This window comes from Pempheris klunzingeri, chromosome 1 (genome assembly GCF_042242105.1).
Source record: "Pempheris klunzingeri isolate RE-2024b chromosome 1, fPemKlu1.hap1, whole genome shotgun sequence".
Classification (NCBI taxonomy): domain Eukaryota; kingdom Metazoa; phylum Chordata; class Actinopteri; order Acropomatiformes; family Pempheridae; genus Pempheris; species Pempheris klunzingeri.
This window is the reverse complement of record NC_092012.1, coordinates 2,363,626-2,379,914: the sequence shown is the minus strand read 5'-3', so window position 1 is coordinate 2,379,914 and position 16,289 is coordinate 2,363,626. Positions and strand designations below refer to the sequence as shown.

General features: G+C 43.7%; 1 protein-coding gene across 3 annotated transcripts in view; it reads right to left on the bottom strand.

The window, feature by feature from the left end:
• The window catches only part of herc1 (HECT and RLD domain containing E3 ubiquitin protein ligase family member 1), a 78,730-nt gene extending 66,806 nt beyond the window's left edge, over positions 1–11,924 (bottom strand). For all 3 annotated transcript variants that reach the window (XM_070830829.1, XM_070830844.1, XM_070830834.1), the window contains exons 1-9: positions 11,776–11,924; positions 7,250–8,226; positions 6,748–6,843; positions 5,632–5,826; positions 3,851–4,162; positions 2,963–3,059; positions 2,310–2,453; positions 2,033–2,160; positions 506–650 (exon numbers count right to left, since the gene is read on the bottom strand). In XM_070830829.1, coding sequence (XP_070686930.1) covers positions 506–650; positions 2,033–2,160; positions 2,310–2,453; positions 2,963–3,059; positions 3,851–4,162; positions 5,632–5,826; positions 6,748–6,843; positions 7,250–8,200 — 2,068 coding nt within the window. In that variant the 5' untranslated portion in view covers positions 8,201–8,226; positions 11,776–11,924. The remainder of the gene's footprint in view (positions 1–505; positions 651–2,032; positions 2,161–2,309; positions 2,454–2,962; positions 3,060–3,850; positions 4,163–5,631; positions 5,827–6,747; positions 6,844–7,249; positions 8,227–11,775) is intronic.
• Positions 11,925–16,289: the final 4,365 nt, after the last annotated feature.

The following is a 16,289-nucleotide window of genomic DNA, read 5'->3' as shown; positions in this document are numbered from 1 at the left end:
CAGTAGGAAGTCTTGGAATAATAATAAGCAGGATAATGTACAGCGAGTGGCGGCCATTACTACCAATCAAAACCCTTGTCCTGCATCACTTTGTGTGAGTTTTGCACTAATAACGGGCCGGCTGTAAACCGCCCCTCCCACTGCACGTGACATTGATAAGACTACTGTTGCTGCTAATGAGGGAGAATTCGAACAGCGCTGATCTGATCAAGCTTCAGTTAAGTATTATCTTAAACAAATTTGGTCTCTGTATTTGCCATTCCATCATGCCACTTGCGACAGTTGTGTTTAGCAAACACAAAATCTGACAGAGCAGACAGACTGTGAAGAGGAGGTGAGGGGGGGGGGGGGGGGCAGTGGATTAGACCCGTACTGTAACAGTGAGCATTGATCCCTGACAGCATGCACATGTGTTTCCGCCTCAGTACCAGCTGTTTATAGCTAACGAATGTTTATAGCTACAGAAAAAGACAGAGTGGAAGGAAGCAAAGGAGGAGACGACTACCATGCGACAAGGCCAGGCAGTGACTGTCCCCTATGGAGATGTCCACCACCCTGGTGGTAGCCAGCTCCTCGATCAGTTTGGGTCTGAGTGCTGTGGCCTCAGAAGAGCCACAGCCCAGACAAGCACCACAGCCCCAAGCGTACACCTGAAAACAGGACAGGATTCAACGTTAACAGATGATCAGGGGTGTAAGACAACAGTTTAACTGAACTTAAGGCCCCAAAATTTACAATCTAATGTAGAAATGCAGTCGCACAAATACTGGTTGAGTTAATAATAATAATCTAGAACTGTCATCAACAGACATTACTGTGAGCCAAACCACAGCAGGACAACAGAGGCACTCAAATCCAACTCTGAAGAGATGAAATGTGGAGTAGATTTTAAATATTTAAGAAGTTCCCAAACAGAATCTAAGACTACTTCATACGTTTTAAGGCCTTTTGTCAGTAAATGTTTTTAAAGGAGCCACAGCAGCGCTGATTATTTCTTATTTCTATCTTATTTTGGTCTTTTCTCCCTGATGAGGAAACAGTGAGTCTGTATATTTCAGGAAAAAGGCCATGAAAGAAGAGGAGAGAAGAAGAGAAGAGAAGAAGTCATCTAGAAGGGGAGACCTTTCTGTTTGCTGCTGCCTTTCGTTAAATCAAATACTTTATTCAGTTCTTGCACTGCGAGTTTTATTCTAGAAGTCTTATTCTTTTTTAGTTTGGTTTTATTTTCTATTTATTTATAGTGAGTTTTATTTATTTTGCACTTTGTTTCCCTCCGTCTCCCCCCGGTATCCCTCTGATGATCCTTTTTATTGCTCTAATGTGCATAAATCACCTCTTTGTATATAAATGTAGAAACAATCTGTGGAAATTATCCTGATGTATTGTGCCACATATCGCTGTCTGAAAATAAAGAATTAAAATCATTTCACCGTCACTGTCCAACCAGCTGCATGAAATCATCCTCTGAGACAACTAATGGCGCTTTTCCATCACACAGTTTTAGCTCCACTCGCCTCGACTCGACTCGGTTTGGTTGGTTTTCCATTACAGTAGCGTACCACCTCAAAGTGGGGGGGTCGTCATAACAAGGTGGCCCGAAACTCCAGTGGCGTAATTTGTATACGGCACAAACACAAACACACCTGAGGACCTGGAGCGTTTGGTTTGTGTGGATCCGTTCACCTCGTTCATAGAGATAATAAAAACACCTGGTCTGTTTCCAGGTTTTAAAAACGGAGGGTTTGATTCTTGTGAACGAGTCGCTCTCATGACTCATCCAGTGACGCCAATCAGTGGCCTGCAGTCTGGTGACGTCACATTGTCAGCTCGACTCAGCTCGCTTGGAACCTGGCCGAGGAGGTACTAAAATAGTACTGGGTACCAGGTACTATGCCTAGTGGAAAACCAAAAAGACCGAGCCGAGTCGAGCCGAGCCGAGCTGGTACTAGTGGAAAAGCGCCATGACTAACTCCACTTTTATATCACGGCTTTGACTCCGTCTGGGTTTGGCGATGCAGGGACGGCGTCCTACCTGTCCGGTGGAGGTTAAGGCGAGAGACGACTGGCTTCCTGCACACACTTTCCTGATGAACATCCCCTGCAGGGCCTCCACTACTTTTGGCTTGTAAACTCGATTGGTATCACCATGTCCTAGTTTTCCTGCAGGGCGACACACAGGTTTTCTTTAGACTGTTTAATTCTAAATAAGCACGTTTAAATATAAAGTCAGAGAAAACTGCAAATATTATGAGCAGACAAACTTTAGAAATACATCATTTATAGAAGAGACTGTGATGTGAAACACTCACCGTTGTCCCCTCCCCCGAAGGACCACACGGTGCGTCCGTCCTTTGACAGTGCAATAGTGTGGGAGCTACCGCACGACACCTCTCCGACGTTGCTGATGTCTTTAACCAGGGTAGGAATGTTTCGGCTGTTGCTGTCACCGTGACCTGCCGTCCAAAACAACGGAAAAAAAGGTCAGACGTTGAAAATATAGAGTTCAGAACTGAGGGGAACTCATCAGATGCACATAAAACAATGCTTCAACTCAGTAAAACGCCACATTGGGCGAGTAGATCTAGCAGCAGATGTGAAAACATGGCTGTCTGAGGAAAAAAAAAAAACTTTGAGGGAACAAACTCGTTGCTATTAACTATGGGAGCCGTTCCACAATGACCCAAGTTAACCCTGGAAATGGACAGCCCACGGTTGTTAGCATGTTTAAGCTGATCTAAAATAACAAATATAACAGACAGAGGATTCTTTCTTTTTGCAGCAGAAAGCTCGGATGATACCCAAATGATCTGGATAAAGATCATCCACTGGTACCAACCATATCAGCCCAGCTGGTCACCAAGGGGGCTAAATAACTACTAAATAACTAGCAGAGCCATTTCCAAAGGGGTCCGTTGACCACTGAGCTCCAGATCCTCAGTGTGTAGAGTAGAAAGCAGCTTACCTAATCTTCCAAAGTCGCCCTCTCCCCATGTGTACAGCTCTCCATCCTCGCTGACTGCAGCACTGTGTCTGTAGCCAGCAGACACACACACCACCACCTGCCACAAGACATGATCGCACTTTATCAACGCACCAGCAAGAAACACCAGCATCCCTTCACTTTCTATTCTGTGTTTTCAGAGTTGGAGGCAGCAGATAATTACAGCGATCAACCAGCACGAGTCTCTTTCTAAATGTTGACACCATGACGGTTTCTGACGCTGTGTCTAGTTATTTTTGTTACCAGTTAATCCGCAGATTATTTTTTCGATGAATCGATTCATTGTTTGGTTGAAAAACAGTGAAAAATGTCCATCATAATATCCTGGAGCCTCAGATGTTTTAGTATATTCAATTTATTATTATGCAAAACCAAGAAAAGCAGCTAATTTTCACAGTTCGGGTTAGTTAGTTAGTTAAAACATATTTGTACATCCTGTTTGCTTAACCAAAAAAAAGCTGTTATTATCGCTCTCTTCAAAGCCACCAGACTCCATTAACAAAAACAGTAATTTTACCTCACAGTGTGTGTTTTGTGAGGTAAAATTGCTGTTTTTGTTAATGGACTCTGGTGTCTTCTGGTGTTTCCCAAAGCCCAAGATGGCATCCTCAAATGTCTTGTTTTGTCTACAACCAAAAGATATTCAGTTTGCTTTCACAGAGGAGGCCAGAAACCAGAAAATATTCACATTTAAGAAGCTGAATTAAGAGAATTTGGACATTTTTTTCTTCTAAAATAGTCAGCGAATATTTGGCAATTAATTTAATCAGCAATGAATCCTTCCAGCTTTAGTGGCATGTCCATAAAATACCATGTCAAGTTGCATTCAAATGCCCGGTGAGACCCTACCTTCCCCTGCAGTGGCCCCTGGATGAGTTTGGGGTATTTCTGTGTTGAGCTGTTCCCGTGACCCAGTTTTCCATAATCGCCGTCGCCCCAGCTGAACACCTCACCCTCCGTGGTGAAGGCCAGCGTGTGGCCGTCCGAGCCCTTCGACGACGACACCTTCTTGATGGCACGGTGGGGCTCAAAGGTCAGCTTCTTGAGCGTCGACTGGTTGTTAGAGTCCCCGAGGCCCAAGCGGCCGTAGCTCCCCTTTCCGCAGGCCCGGACCGAGCCGTCGGAAGAGATTACAAAAGTGCAGTATTGGCCTGCCTCAATCTGCGGAGAGAGGAGGAAGAGTTGTGTGTCTGAGTGTCGGGCAGGACTGCAGGCTGACTCAGCATTCTCACACACCGTCGTCTGAGTGTCTCTGAGACAAACTGGCATCCAATAACACGGTGGCGACGCTGCAGCGCATCACAAGACAGCGCATTACAAGAGCCATCAGCCATATACCACTGTTTCTGATACTCAATTATATTCTATTATTCAATTTCCTGCATATTTCTTTGTGATTTTCCCCTTTTGTTCACAGCATCTACGGAAATTACCCAAAGAGCAAAGTGCATATCAAATTAGAACAGCAGTGTTAAACCTCTTTGTACATATTTTAGTGTCTAAATGACTAATAGGTACAAACGTTTTTGGACAAGATCCTTATTTTCTGACCAGAAACAGCCACCAGACTCCATTAACAACAACAGTATTTTCTTCCCCACACAGAACACTTTGCCGTCACAAAGTCACACACAGTCCAATGTTCTGTGAGGTTAAATCCCTGTTTTTGTGAATGGAGTCTGGTGTGTGTGCTGTTTGTGGTTAAACCAAAAGGATCTTCCAGGTCTCTCTCTGTAGGGATCCTTTCCATAATGCTGTCACACACTTAGAATAACACTCTGAGCCTGTCAGCGGCAAAAACAAGCTCTTGTAGTGGAGAAAATCTGATCAGGCGCAGCCCCACCTAGACCACCTGACACTGATTCACAAAGATGTGAATGTAAAGATACAGCAGCAGCAACAACAACAACAACAACAACAACAACAACAACAACAACAACAACAACAACAACAACAACAAAAGTTCCATAGGGAGAAAATTATATGTGATTTTTTATGGTTCATGGCTGTCTGTTGTCTTTATAAAGGGGGGTTTCTAAGGGAAATAAACATGTTGATGTCGTCTGCTCCTCCATTTTAAAGAGCTACTCATCTACCAGGGTTCATTCAGCTTTTTAAGACTGAGATTCAAGAACGTTAACTATGAAAAACAAAGATAACAGAGTTCATTCATCTGCTTTCTTTTACCAGCTGTTCACCTTAACTTTCACTGTATGTTTTGATCAGGATTATTTAATGCCTGTTAATTTCCAGAGGACTTTATCTGGCTAAGAACTCCCCCATCGTATGCGGGTCCATCTCCTTTCTGCAGGTTGTGCTAAAGTTGCTCTGTAGTAGCTGGTCAGCAGGTACAGCAGTTAGCTAGCTACCTTCAACATGCTGCACACCTGAGGTCAAAGGTCAGAGGACACCACGCACTCTGAGGGCAGACGGTCACCAGATTTACACCAGACGCTGAGCAGAGAAACGGCCTTTTATCAACTCACTGAAAAAACTGTTTATCCCCTTGAGAGTAAACAAGTCCATTTGCCAAGACCTTAGAGAATTCATTTCCAAACTCATGACCACAGATGTTTCCTCTCTACCCACATGTGCAGACATTCAGCTCTACGTGGACGGTTTTCTCTCACCGTCTGTGCGTCGGCGAAGCTGGCGGCCAGCTTGGGCTGCAGGATCTTCTCCTGCGTTCCCTCCACGAGCTGGTGGCTGCTGTTACTGCCCCACACGTACACCTCACAGGTCTCAGACACCACGGGCGCCTCGCCGGTCTGTATGCTGTCCGGACTGACGCAGGTGCGAGAGTAGTCTGATGCCATTCGACACACCTGGAAGAAAAAGGGCACGTTTAAAGAACATGTTTTCTCTCTTTGGAATAATCATTTGTCTCTGTTTACTGATTACTTAGTTAAACATTCACCAAGGAAGACCAGGGAAACATGACAGGAGGCTCCAACACATCAATACCTGTATCATAAATGTTTTTCTCTGTCTTATATCTGATGTTTGGCAGTTTTACATTCTATTTATTGGATATATGCACACAATCGGTACAAAACGTTTTGGACAAGATACTTTTTCTTTAACCACAAATAGACGTTATCTTCAAAGCCACCAGACTCCATTGAAAAAAACAGTAATTTTACCTCACAGAGCGCTTTGGTGTCACACAGTCACACACAGTCCTGTGTTTTGTGAGGTAAAATTACTGTTTTTTTCAATGGAGTCTGGCGGCTTTGATGATACAGTCAATTTATTGTAATGCAAATTTTCACATTTGAGAACCTGGAACAACATAAATTTGGGAATTTTTGCTTGAAAAAGGACTTCAGCGATTAGACAATTAGTTTTCTGTCGATCGACTAGTCTAATAATCATTGCTGATGTTATGCTTGGCAGTTTTATACTCTTATTTTCATATTTAGTGTATATATATACACACACACACACACGTATCTCTATTGCATTTATACCTTTTCTTAATGTCATACCTCATATTCTGCTTTTTATGTTATGTTATATTTTGCTCTATAAATAGGCCAAAGAATTCACACGACTGCTTGTACAACCAGAGCGATGGGAAACATTTTGAATCTTGAATCAAAACTTCTTAAACGAGCAAATAATATTTTGGTCAAAATGAAGCCTCTGGTGAGGTAACAGCTACAGAAACTCCGTTTTACATAAGAAGCTCATCTCTTACAAATTAGCACGCTGAGGTGTTATGTTAAAGCATATGATGCACTTACTTCTTCAAAAAGGCAGAGCGCTGCCTCATACAATGAGCAGAGGCCATCAGAGGTCCGTGTGGGTTCTCGCCACTGGCTGCGATCAGCTGAGGAGCCCTGAGACAATCACACACACAGATCAGTGTTAAAAGCACACACGGCGTCTGAACAATGAAAATATTAACGTTACACTCACTCGTACAATTCAATTACCTGAGCACCATTAAATCTGATGGGAGCCAAACACAGCCAAACTCATACCATACATTTCAGAGAACCAAACATCAGAGGAAAACTTCTATGATTCATGTTTTACTGGTTATCTCAAAGTCAGTGGTGTCAGTTATCACACAGTTATTCCACAGTTTCCCAAATGATTAGTGTCTAATTTAATAGTCCATGAAGCATTTTAAGACCATTTGACAGAGAAATTAAAAGCCTCCAGGCAAAAGGGCATAAAAATGCTGGCTTGAGTTATTAAGCTACTTAAAAGAAAACACCCGTATTGTGAAGATGTCCTTACCAAAGAGCGCCTCATCTGCATGAGGATGTTCATGAAACAATCATAGCCGATGAGCCCCTCTTGGTTCTGTAGCACCTTATTTTCTTCCATCGTACTGACCACGGCTGATGCAGCCAAGGCCATCTCAATCCACTCCAGCAGGTAGCGCAGGGAGCCCCTCTGGGAGGCCAGCCCTAGCAGCAGCTCCGAGGCAAGCCGACGCCCTAAAATATCCGCCCCGGAGTTTGGCATGGTCACTCCCTTCAGGAAGGTGGTGACCTGGGCCAGGCAGTCCAGGCCCATCGGCGGGATCTTGCTCTCGTTGGCCAGAGAGAGGGGCGGCAGGGAGCTGACCACATCGATAGCTGTGTGAATGACATCATTACACAAGTTTATGCTGCCCCCAGGACCCCCACCAGGGCTCGGCGGAGGAGGCATCATCCAGCTCTGGCGCAGCAGAGCAAACAGAAGGCTGAGGCCCGTGCGGACCCCCATCTCGATGAGGGCGTCGGTGCTGGAGCGCGGCCGCTCGCTGACAGAGTGCAGGTCGGCCGAGCCAGAGTTGTTCTCTGGAGAGTGCTGCTGCTGCTTGACCTTCCCCTTGTCGTGGTACTTGTTGGAAAGTGCGTAGAAGATGCGCTGGAGCACCAGCACACGTTTGCGCAGGGCAGCGGCGAAGGGAGAGTCAGAACAGACCATGTTGGCCAAGGCCAACTGGCTGCTGAGGAGAGCATCGAGGTAGTGTTCCTGCTCATCGCTGGAGAGGGACTCACGCTCAAAGTCAGGAAGCTGGGGGCCCTTCAGACACGGCACCTGCTGGGGCAGCAGCACGGCCTCTTTGTTGGCCAGCAGCTTTGAGTAGAGCACCGAAACTCCCTCCCGTGTGGCGATGGACTCGCTGTCCTCTGTGATCCATGAGCTGTTTAGGTGCTCCAGCCATTTGAGTTTCACCAGGGGGATCATTAAAGCCATGGCATGTCACTCTGGAGCCATCAGTCCTGAAAACACCAGCATCAAACCAAATGTTAATATCCAGGAGGTGAACAGCATCTTCCTTAAAACACACCAGCTTTATCTCTTATAAAAACACTTAAAACACAACAATCTTCAGTTTGAGGCCATCAGCAGTTTCCAGCTGCTTCTTCAGAGCATGATTACAAGATTTAAGATGAACAAAGAAACCTTTAAAATGGACCTATGTGCTACCAAAGCAGGTAATCAAGGGAAATACAAACCAAATACAAAACACATGATAGCAGGAGATGGTCCAGGTTATCTTTACCTACTTCTGAAGGCATTTCCTCTGATAAAAATGACTTAATGGGAACTTAACATGTGGTTAAAAGCTCCTTGAAAATCCCCTGTAAAGTACGTACATGCAACTATGTGCATCATCTGTTTTTAAACATTTATCATCGATGTTGCGGCAATTTCCTCACTTGTCACACTTTGTCCAAATTGGCGCTATGTAAGTGCACAAAGGCAACTCTGTCCGTAGAAGCTCACACACTTTACTTAACCGAAAAGAGACTGTGACTTCTTATTTAAAGGTGGCTTGACTGAAACGTGAAATTTGATTTATTCTGTGCAGAAGCTGTTTAAAGTGCCTCATCATGTGCTGACTCATGCTTTGTTAGTATCGGCCGACAAACCTTACAAGGAATGAAATTATAAAACCTTTAAGACGTCTAAATTTAAAAGGGACTTGTTTATTTTAAACCTACTGTATTACTGTATGTCAATTTGAGCAATTTTATGTTTTGAGGTTGAGAAAAATGCAGTTCACCTTCAACAGCTCCTCATTTTCTTCATCTCCTCCTCCTGATCATGAAAATGTGTGAATGTGTAAGTGCAAATTATTTGTATGAAAAATAATTATTTGTTATTACTATTTGCACAAAAATATGTTGAAAGCAAAGGCCATCTTAGGGAAGCTATAAAATGACAAATGAAGTAATTTTTGATTTTACTGAAAGGTAAAATAACATCTTACTATCTAAATACTTTATATTATATATTACCATGCACACTGACCTGCTAACGTTTGCTTCACTAGTGCTGCAGTGAATGATGGTGTAGATCATTAAACTAGAGAGCACTGCTCCTAATAAAATACCCTGGTTAAGTACAGGTTTTAAAAATGCTTCATCATGTTTATCAAAGTAGTTTTCACAATTACTACGTTTCATTTGATCCCTCCTGTGATTTGTGTTTAGTCGTACTTTTACTCCATACTATTGTAAACACTACGTGTGTCCACCTGTGCGTCGCTGATAAGTCAAGTCCAAACTTTGCTCTCCAGAAATCGATGAATGTAAAACAAAAAGCATGCTTCTTGTGGCCGACCGTGTGGCCAACATCCAAATACATTTAGAAACATCTCGACTGCAACTCTCCCGCTTTGTGAATAATCTACCTGAGCAACCAAACATCTTTTGCAAAACACATCCTGAGGATTCACCAGCAATAATCAATCCCCCGCATTATCTTTTATTCTGGACTACGCCGTTAATTTGGAGGACAATGCAGCTGATGAACGAGGCTGTGAGGTTTCCTGATTACGTTGTACCGACAAGTGCTCCTCTGATATCTGCTGAACTTTCCAAAACAATGCGAGACGAGACAAACACCACCAGAGCCTCAGAAAGGGCCACAGGCTGGGATCAACACCGCTTCAGAGCATCAACAAAAACTGAGCTTAAAGAGATGGACTGCAGGGTTTATACAACCAATCACAGACAAGACGCCGATGAGATTTACTGCAATTAATGTAAACTGCAGCCTTTTATCTTGCCGCAGAAATAAAACCCCATTCAGACACGGCGCCGGACCTGCACTGATCCGTTTGACTTGTGAACATGAGCTGAAATGACCGTGGAGGGAAGCAGTAAACTGCAGGTGGATTGACAAGAGCACGGATCTGCCAACAAACAGATTGTGGGAGGAATTGGCAGCCTTTGTGCGATCAGTCTGCCGATTTCTTGTCGGGTTAAATACAGTCGGAAACATGCAATTTCAGGCTCAGCACCTGGTGCCATTTTTGGAAATCTTAAGCCAGATACAGACACCAAAACAGCGACAATCCTACCTAAAGCACGGCAAACCTCACAGCATTGTTGTGACAGTTTTATACCGAACAATGGGCCAATCACAGGACCAGATCACAACATGAATTACCAAACTGTGGATTTCTAAGCCAAGAAACAAAACAATTACCAATTTTTTACCTTTTTTTTTTGGTCACTTAACTGTTGCCAAGCCAAACACAAGCAAAGATCACCTGATCTGTCCAGAAAGGTAATGTCATGGAAGCACAGGCGATGGGGATTTACACATATATAGAAGATATATCATCTATTTAACCACATTAAAGTCACAGTGAGATCAAAATCTCCTTTGTTTTTCAGGGGGACAGGCCTACCCATATTCTGCACAGCTAGAATACCAAGAAATGAGACACGGCAGGTGGGGAAATATAAAAAGCAGCGGTGAAGCAGGCAGGATGTTTGAGAGGAGGTGGTTTTGAAGGTTTATGCTTTCTTCCAGAACCACATACGCCTGCACACCAAAATGCATCTATTAACCCAGAATGTCTCATGTGTTTGGACCCAAGTCCTGCTCCTAATCCATCAGTGTCCAGGTAGATACACCTGAATATCTAGTCTGAGCCACTGTAAACCCTGCACCTGGTTGTGTAAGAAATAGGCAATATCATGTCAGCATCATGTCTTACTGCTGGTTGTAGTGCCTCGGTGTTTTTGCCCCAGTTTGTCCTGAAGGTGAGAGACTTCTTTCGGACACGCCTTCACCGTGTTGACAGGTACGACCACAGTGTTATTATGAGCGGCTAGCACCTTAGCTTAGCTAGCTAGCTAGCTAGCTAACTAACAAGGCAACTCATCTGCAGCCAGTAACGGCCCGTGCTAACGTTGGTTTCGTTTTCACAGTAGCTCGGGGCTGTTGAAACACAGCTAACCCACCAAACGGTAGGTGACAGGAGACAGCTAGTTAGCCACAGTTCCAGCTGGTTCAGCTGCTAACCTGCTTGGTGTGTCAGATTAGGAGGGCAGCTTTCTCCAACAGCTAGCCAACACTTTGACAAATCTCTGACACCACAGGAGACCGGCGAACATGTCACAAGCCCCGGTAGGACATGAGTCACGCCGCCAGCAGCCTGCCTGGGTGTGGAAAACGGTATTTTTTTGTTGGCAGTTTGTTTTGCAACAAACCCAAAAAGAGTCGGCTGTCAACTGACGCTAGGTTAGCTAACGGAAGCTAGCTCTCCTCTCGTCGCTCAGCTAGCAAAGCTTAAAACACCTAAACACAGACGTTACAGCGTGATGTGCAGGTGTGACAGGAGGGTAATACGTGGGGCAAGAAGTCGTAGCAGCGTGCACACCTGTCCAAAGAGACCAGCTCCGAGGAGCCGGTGCTGTTTGCCCACTAACTGTCTGCCTTATCTGCTGTATCATAGCGCCACAGCAGGTTAGCTTGCTAGCTTAACTGTAAGACTTTCTAACGTTAGCTGGAATAAAAATCTCGCTCACCAGTAACTGTCAGGGGCCTCCTCTTCTTCGCGTTGTGCTTTCACAGGAGCCTAGCTGTGCTTCATGGCAGAAACATGAACACTTCGGTCAATAATATCCGTGCGCTCGGACAACGTTATTGTGAAAGGAGCCAGAGCCGTGCATGGGCGTCCATGTCTCCGCCCGCCTCTCCCGTACCTTCCGCTGCGATCAGGTCCGAGGAGCGCTGTGCTCAGCCCTCAGCGCCTAGCCGAGCCCCAGCCCAGGGCGGTGACGTGGGGACCCGTCTGTCCGCCCCCCTGTCTGTCTGATCGCTTCGCTGCCTGTCTCTCTGCATGCATACATGCATACATGCAGCCTGTGTGTGTGTGTGTGTGTGTGTGTGTGTGTGCTCACCGAGTCACTCACGCCCACACAGACAAAGGGTTTCCATGCTCAGTGGTTTCAGCTATAGGTGATCAATACTGCCAGCTCACTGTTACATCACGGTGAGCTCTGTAACCTCACAGTTCTGTCAGGCCCACTTTAAACTCAGCTCTCTACCGTTGGCTGGAACGGATGACAGAATCCTGTCAGCGTTCTAGAACTCCGACAGGGTTCCAAAAAGGGTTCCAGAGCCCCGTCCGAAGTCAGAACTCAGAATTCTAGAACTCTGACAGAATTCTGAGAACAAGTTAATGAGTCCGATGAATGTTTGACATGTGCCCCCCCACAGTACATGTTGAAGTTGCCTTGATATGTTGGTGCCTACAATAAACAAAAGACAGTAATAGTAAAAACACAAGTAGTGTGTAGGGAAACATAGAAATGTTTACAAAAGAGAATATGAACAAATATACTAAAAGTGTAATAAGTCTGTTTTTAAATGTAAAAAAATGGATAGTTTATGGAAGAACTGACCAAATTCTAATGTACATTGTCCATATTATTTATATACTTTACACTGAGACCATTGTGCAATCCACATTTAGATATCTGGCTCATTCCTGCACAAACTGTACAGCTCATATATTCTAACATCGAATCTTTTATTTATGTGTCTGGACTTGCAGTAGCTGCTTTTTACTTTCAATTCTCTTTTCCAGTATCACATTCAGCTTCAGCTTACTGCATGAACGTAACAGTATAAGATGTAGGCATATATAGAAACAGGAATGTAAAGAAAGATAAAGCCAGTAGTGCACGTCGATAAGTATGGCAGTGAAATAGAAAACTGACAATTAAATAGGAAACAATGTTTTAAATATTAAAAGAAAAACATGCACAACATGAAAGGATGGAGCGGTGCAGGGGTGTGACACGACGGGGATGTTTAAACACCAAGACACAGATTCCATGTGTGTGAAAACTTACTACAGAATAAACACGGTGTTTGTCATCAGCAGGTAATTATAGCAAATGAACTATTTGTTTGATAATCATTTCTTACAGAGACTTGTGGTGCAGTTAATAAGTTGTGGCGTGATGTAATGTCACGTGGTCGTTATCTTAGCAGTGCAGACTCAGAGAAGCCTTAGTCGTGGTTCCCACCTTATCTCAGAGGCAGTTCCTTTACTGCTTTTATGTGTTTGTCAGTATCTTAGGAGGGCATTGTAGGGCTGACAGAGCCGGGGAACAGGTTGCAGCTACATGGCACAGCATCTTAAACTTCCTTCCTTTTTAAAAATACATTTAAACATCTAATTCAGCCACTGGGAGTTTGGTTCTCACCTCAGACCATCACTTTCACTTGAAGGTGTGAACGCTCTCCGTTAAACCAGTCGATGTTTGGATGAATCACTGGAAGAGATTATTATGGATCAACAGTTTGAATAAATGAAGAGCGTTAATCCTCTTAGGCTGTATTTTGGTATGTATAGAGCAAACAGTGTGCCCCTGTAGGAAGATGTCAGACCTGTCTGTTTCCTGTCATGCTAAACTCTTCTTTCGTTCTTCCATTCATTCTTTTTGTCGTCTTCTTTCTTACACCGCTTAATCAAATCTTCAGGTTATAAGGACAAACATAATAATGACATCTTGAAACAGCTTTTTTTGGCTCAAATTCTACAAACTCAGATATTTGAAGGACATTTTATTGACAGAGAAAACAGCAAAAGAGCAGCAGGTTCTCAGAGCAGAGAAGCAGCTGCAAATGTTTGGTACTGACATCATCTATAATGGCAAAGAGGAATTTTCATTCAGTTGACTAATGGACCAATCAGCTTTACATCCCAGCATTATTAAAGGCTATTAAAGGTATTATTAAAGGTAGGTGTGCAGCTATGTAGCCTTTATTAAAGAGAACATTTGCAGCAAATGCAGTAAATCCGTTTCATTGCACCAGCTGACTACAGCTTCAGCCTCAGCCCAGTGTGCTCCCTCACCGCTGTGTGTAGTCACGTCCACCAGAGATGTGTCTGCTGCAACATTTAGCAGATTTTAAATGGAACTGATGAGACAGTGACTCACTGAATAAGCCACTATGGAAGATGTGCTTGAGTAACGGTGGACTTCAGAGGATGGGAAACAGTAATTACATTGTCAAACTGTATCAGAAAGTCTGTTACCAAACTGTGATCTCAGTGTTACTGAGTTTCTTTAGTTGGTTTGTACTCTGGTGTGTGAACACATCCCCCTTTTCTGTTTCTGTTTTGTCTTTGTTTGTTTTTTGTTTTTGTCTAACTAAAGAATTTGGATTATAAATGTGCTCATAATGGATTGTAAATTGGGAAGTAATTGATCTGTATATGTCTTCAGGCCAAAGTTAAGGTGACTTAAGTGTGAGGAAAGCTGCTTTATGTACGTATGCATCAGAATAACAGAATATGTTGATTTCCAATAAACAGATTTGAACCCGAAACAAACACCCCATTATTACCAAAAACACTAAAACTAATAAAAAACATTTTCAGAAGATAAAAAAACCCCTGAAAAAGTAATTAAAACCAAACTGAAATTGAAAACAAAATGTCAAATCGAAACAGAAATACAAACTAATGAAAAACACACAACAATAGTGACCTAACCAGAATTCATTTAGACCACAGACAGAACGGCTGCTGTTCTTTTTCCTCCTCTGATTTGACTGTTTGCTCAAAAATCACTTAATCCAAAAGTTTTGCTCATCATGTCCACAGAGCGCCGACGTTAGTTCACAAAAAATTCCTTCAAACGTGCCATTTTGAAGTTCTCTGAGCAGCAAAGAGGCTCAGTGGTTTATTTCCTGCTGGTTAAGTGTGCAGGATTCTGACAGTCATGCTGCCTTTTTAAGCTAACTGGCTCCCACTTGGGGAATGCATCAATTTTTATACCCAAATCACATGTTTAGTGTGCTGCTGAGTCATTCCCCTAAAATAAGATCCTGCAGATGGCGGTTGAATGCAGCTAGTTTGGCGGGTAAATCATTTTAGATGCCTCACAGCCGGGCCCAAGAACAGAGGCTGGGCAGAAACACAGACTTATACAGACAGTTCTGAAAAGTTCTGCTTTGTTTCCAGTCCAGCTATTCAGAATGTGCAGCAGTAACTGCCTCCACGTGGTGCGTCCACTGGAGCGCTCTGGGTGTTGATTTCAGCAGATCCGTGCAGGCAGCTGCCGTCATGACTAACACCCCCTGGCTGACACACTTGTTGGTTCCACGATTCAACAGCTGGCCCGCGGTGGCTGCGAGTATGATTCGCGCCTTTAAATGGCATTTCTAATGAATCATGAGATCATTTCCACCGTCAAAAACACTGTGAAAACAGCTGTCATGTAGTTTATTCTGCATGACGGCAAGCAATGGACAACAGGGGGGACACTCACAAGGGAAAGTACATCACCTTCTCTTGTGACTTTTGGATTTAATGAGTATGTTTGCTCAGAATTTACTGATTTTTTCTCTATTTTTGACTCTTTTAGCTTGTTTTTAATGTTATATCCTGTCTGGTAAAGCATTAAATCTCTGTAGTCCTCTGATTGGATGATTGACACAGCTCAAAGAATATATCCTCTGTGCTTCCTCCTCTTGTGTTTAAGCGGGCAGTTTGCCATCGTAAAGCAATGCAGAGACAAAAGAGCACAAATCTGGAGTTCGCCGCCAAGAAGCGGCGGAGCATGGCCAGCCCGGCGGGAGGAGATCGAGCAGGAGGTGGACATCCTGGGACAGACACTCACTCACATTTCACCGGTTTTGCCAATTATGAAGGAAAATATTCTGTAGTAAAGTTTGTTAGCTGTCAAATACAGCACCAAACACTGCTCAGGTCATGAATAGATGACCATGGGAGATCTTTTTTTTATAATTATTATTGTAAAAACCACAAATCACATAAACAGTAGTGGGACTAAACTAACAGGAACACTTAACGCTGCTTAAGGAGAAACATAAGGGAAAACTAAATGTTAAGGGGTTGGCTGAATGATGAACATAATGACTATAAACGGTAATAAAGTTTAATCTGTGTCAGTTGTCATGTCATTCTGTGCCCATTTTTACGCTCTAACCATTTTCCTCAGTGAACATTTGACAGCAGACGGTCGGTGATGAGCGTCTGTGTTTCAGGGTCTCTGGAGGC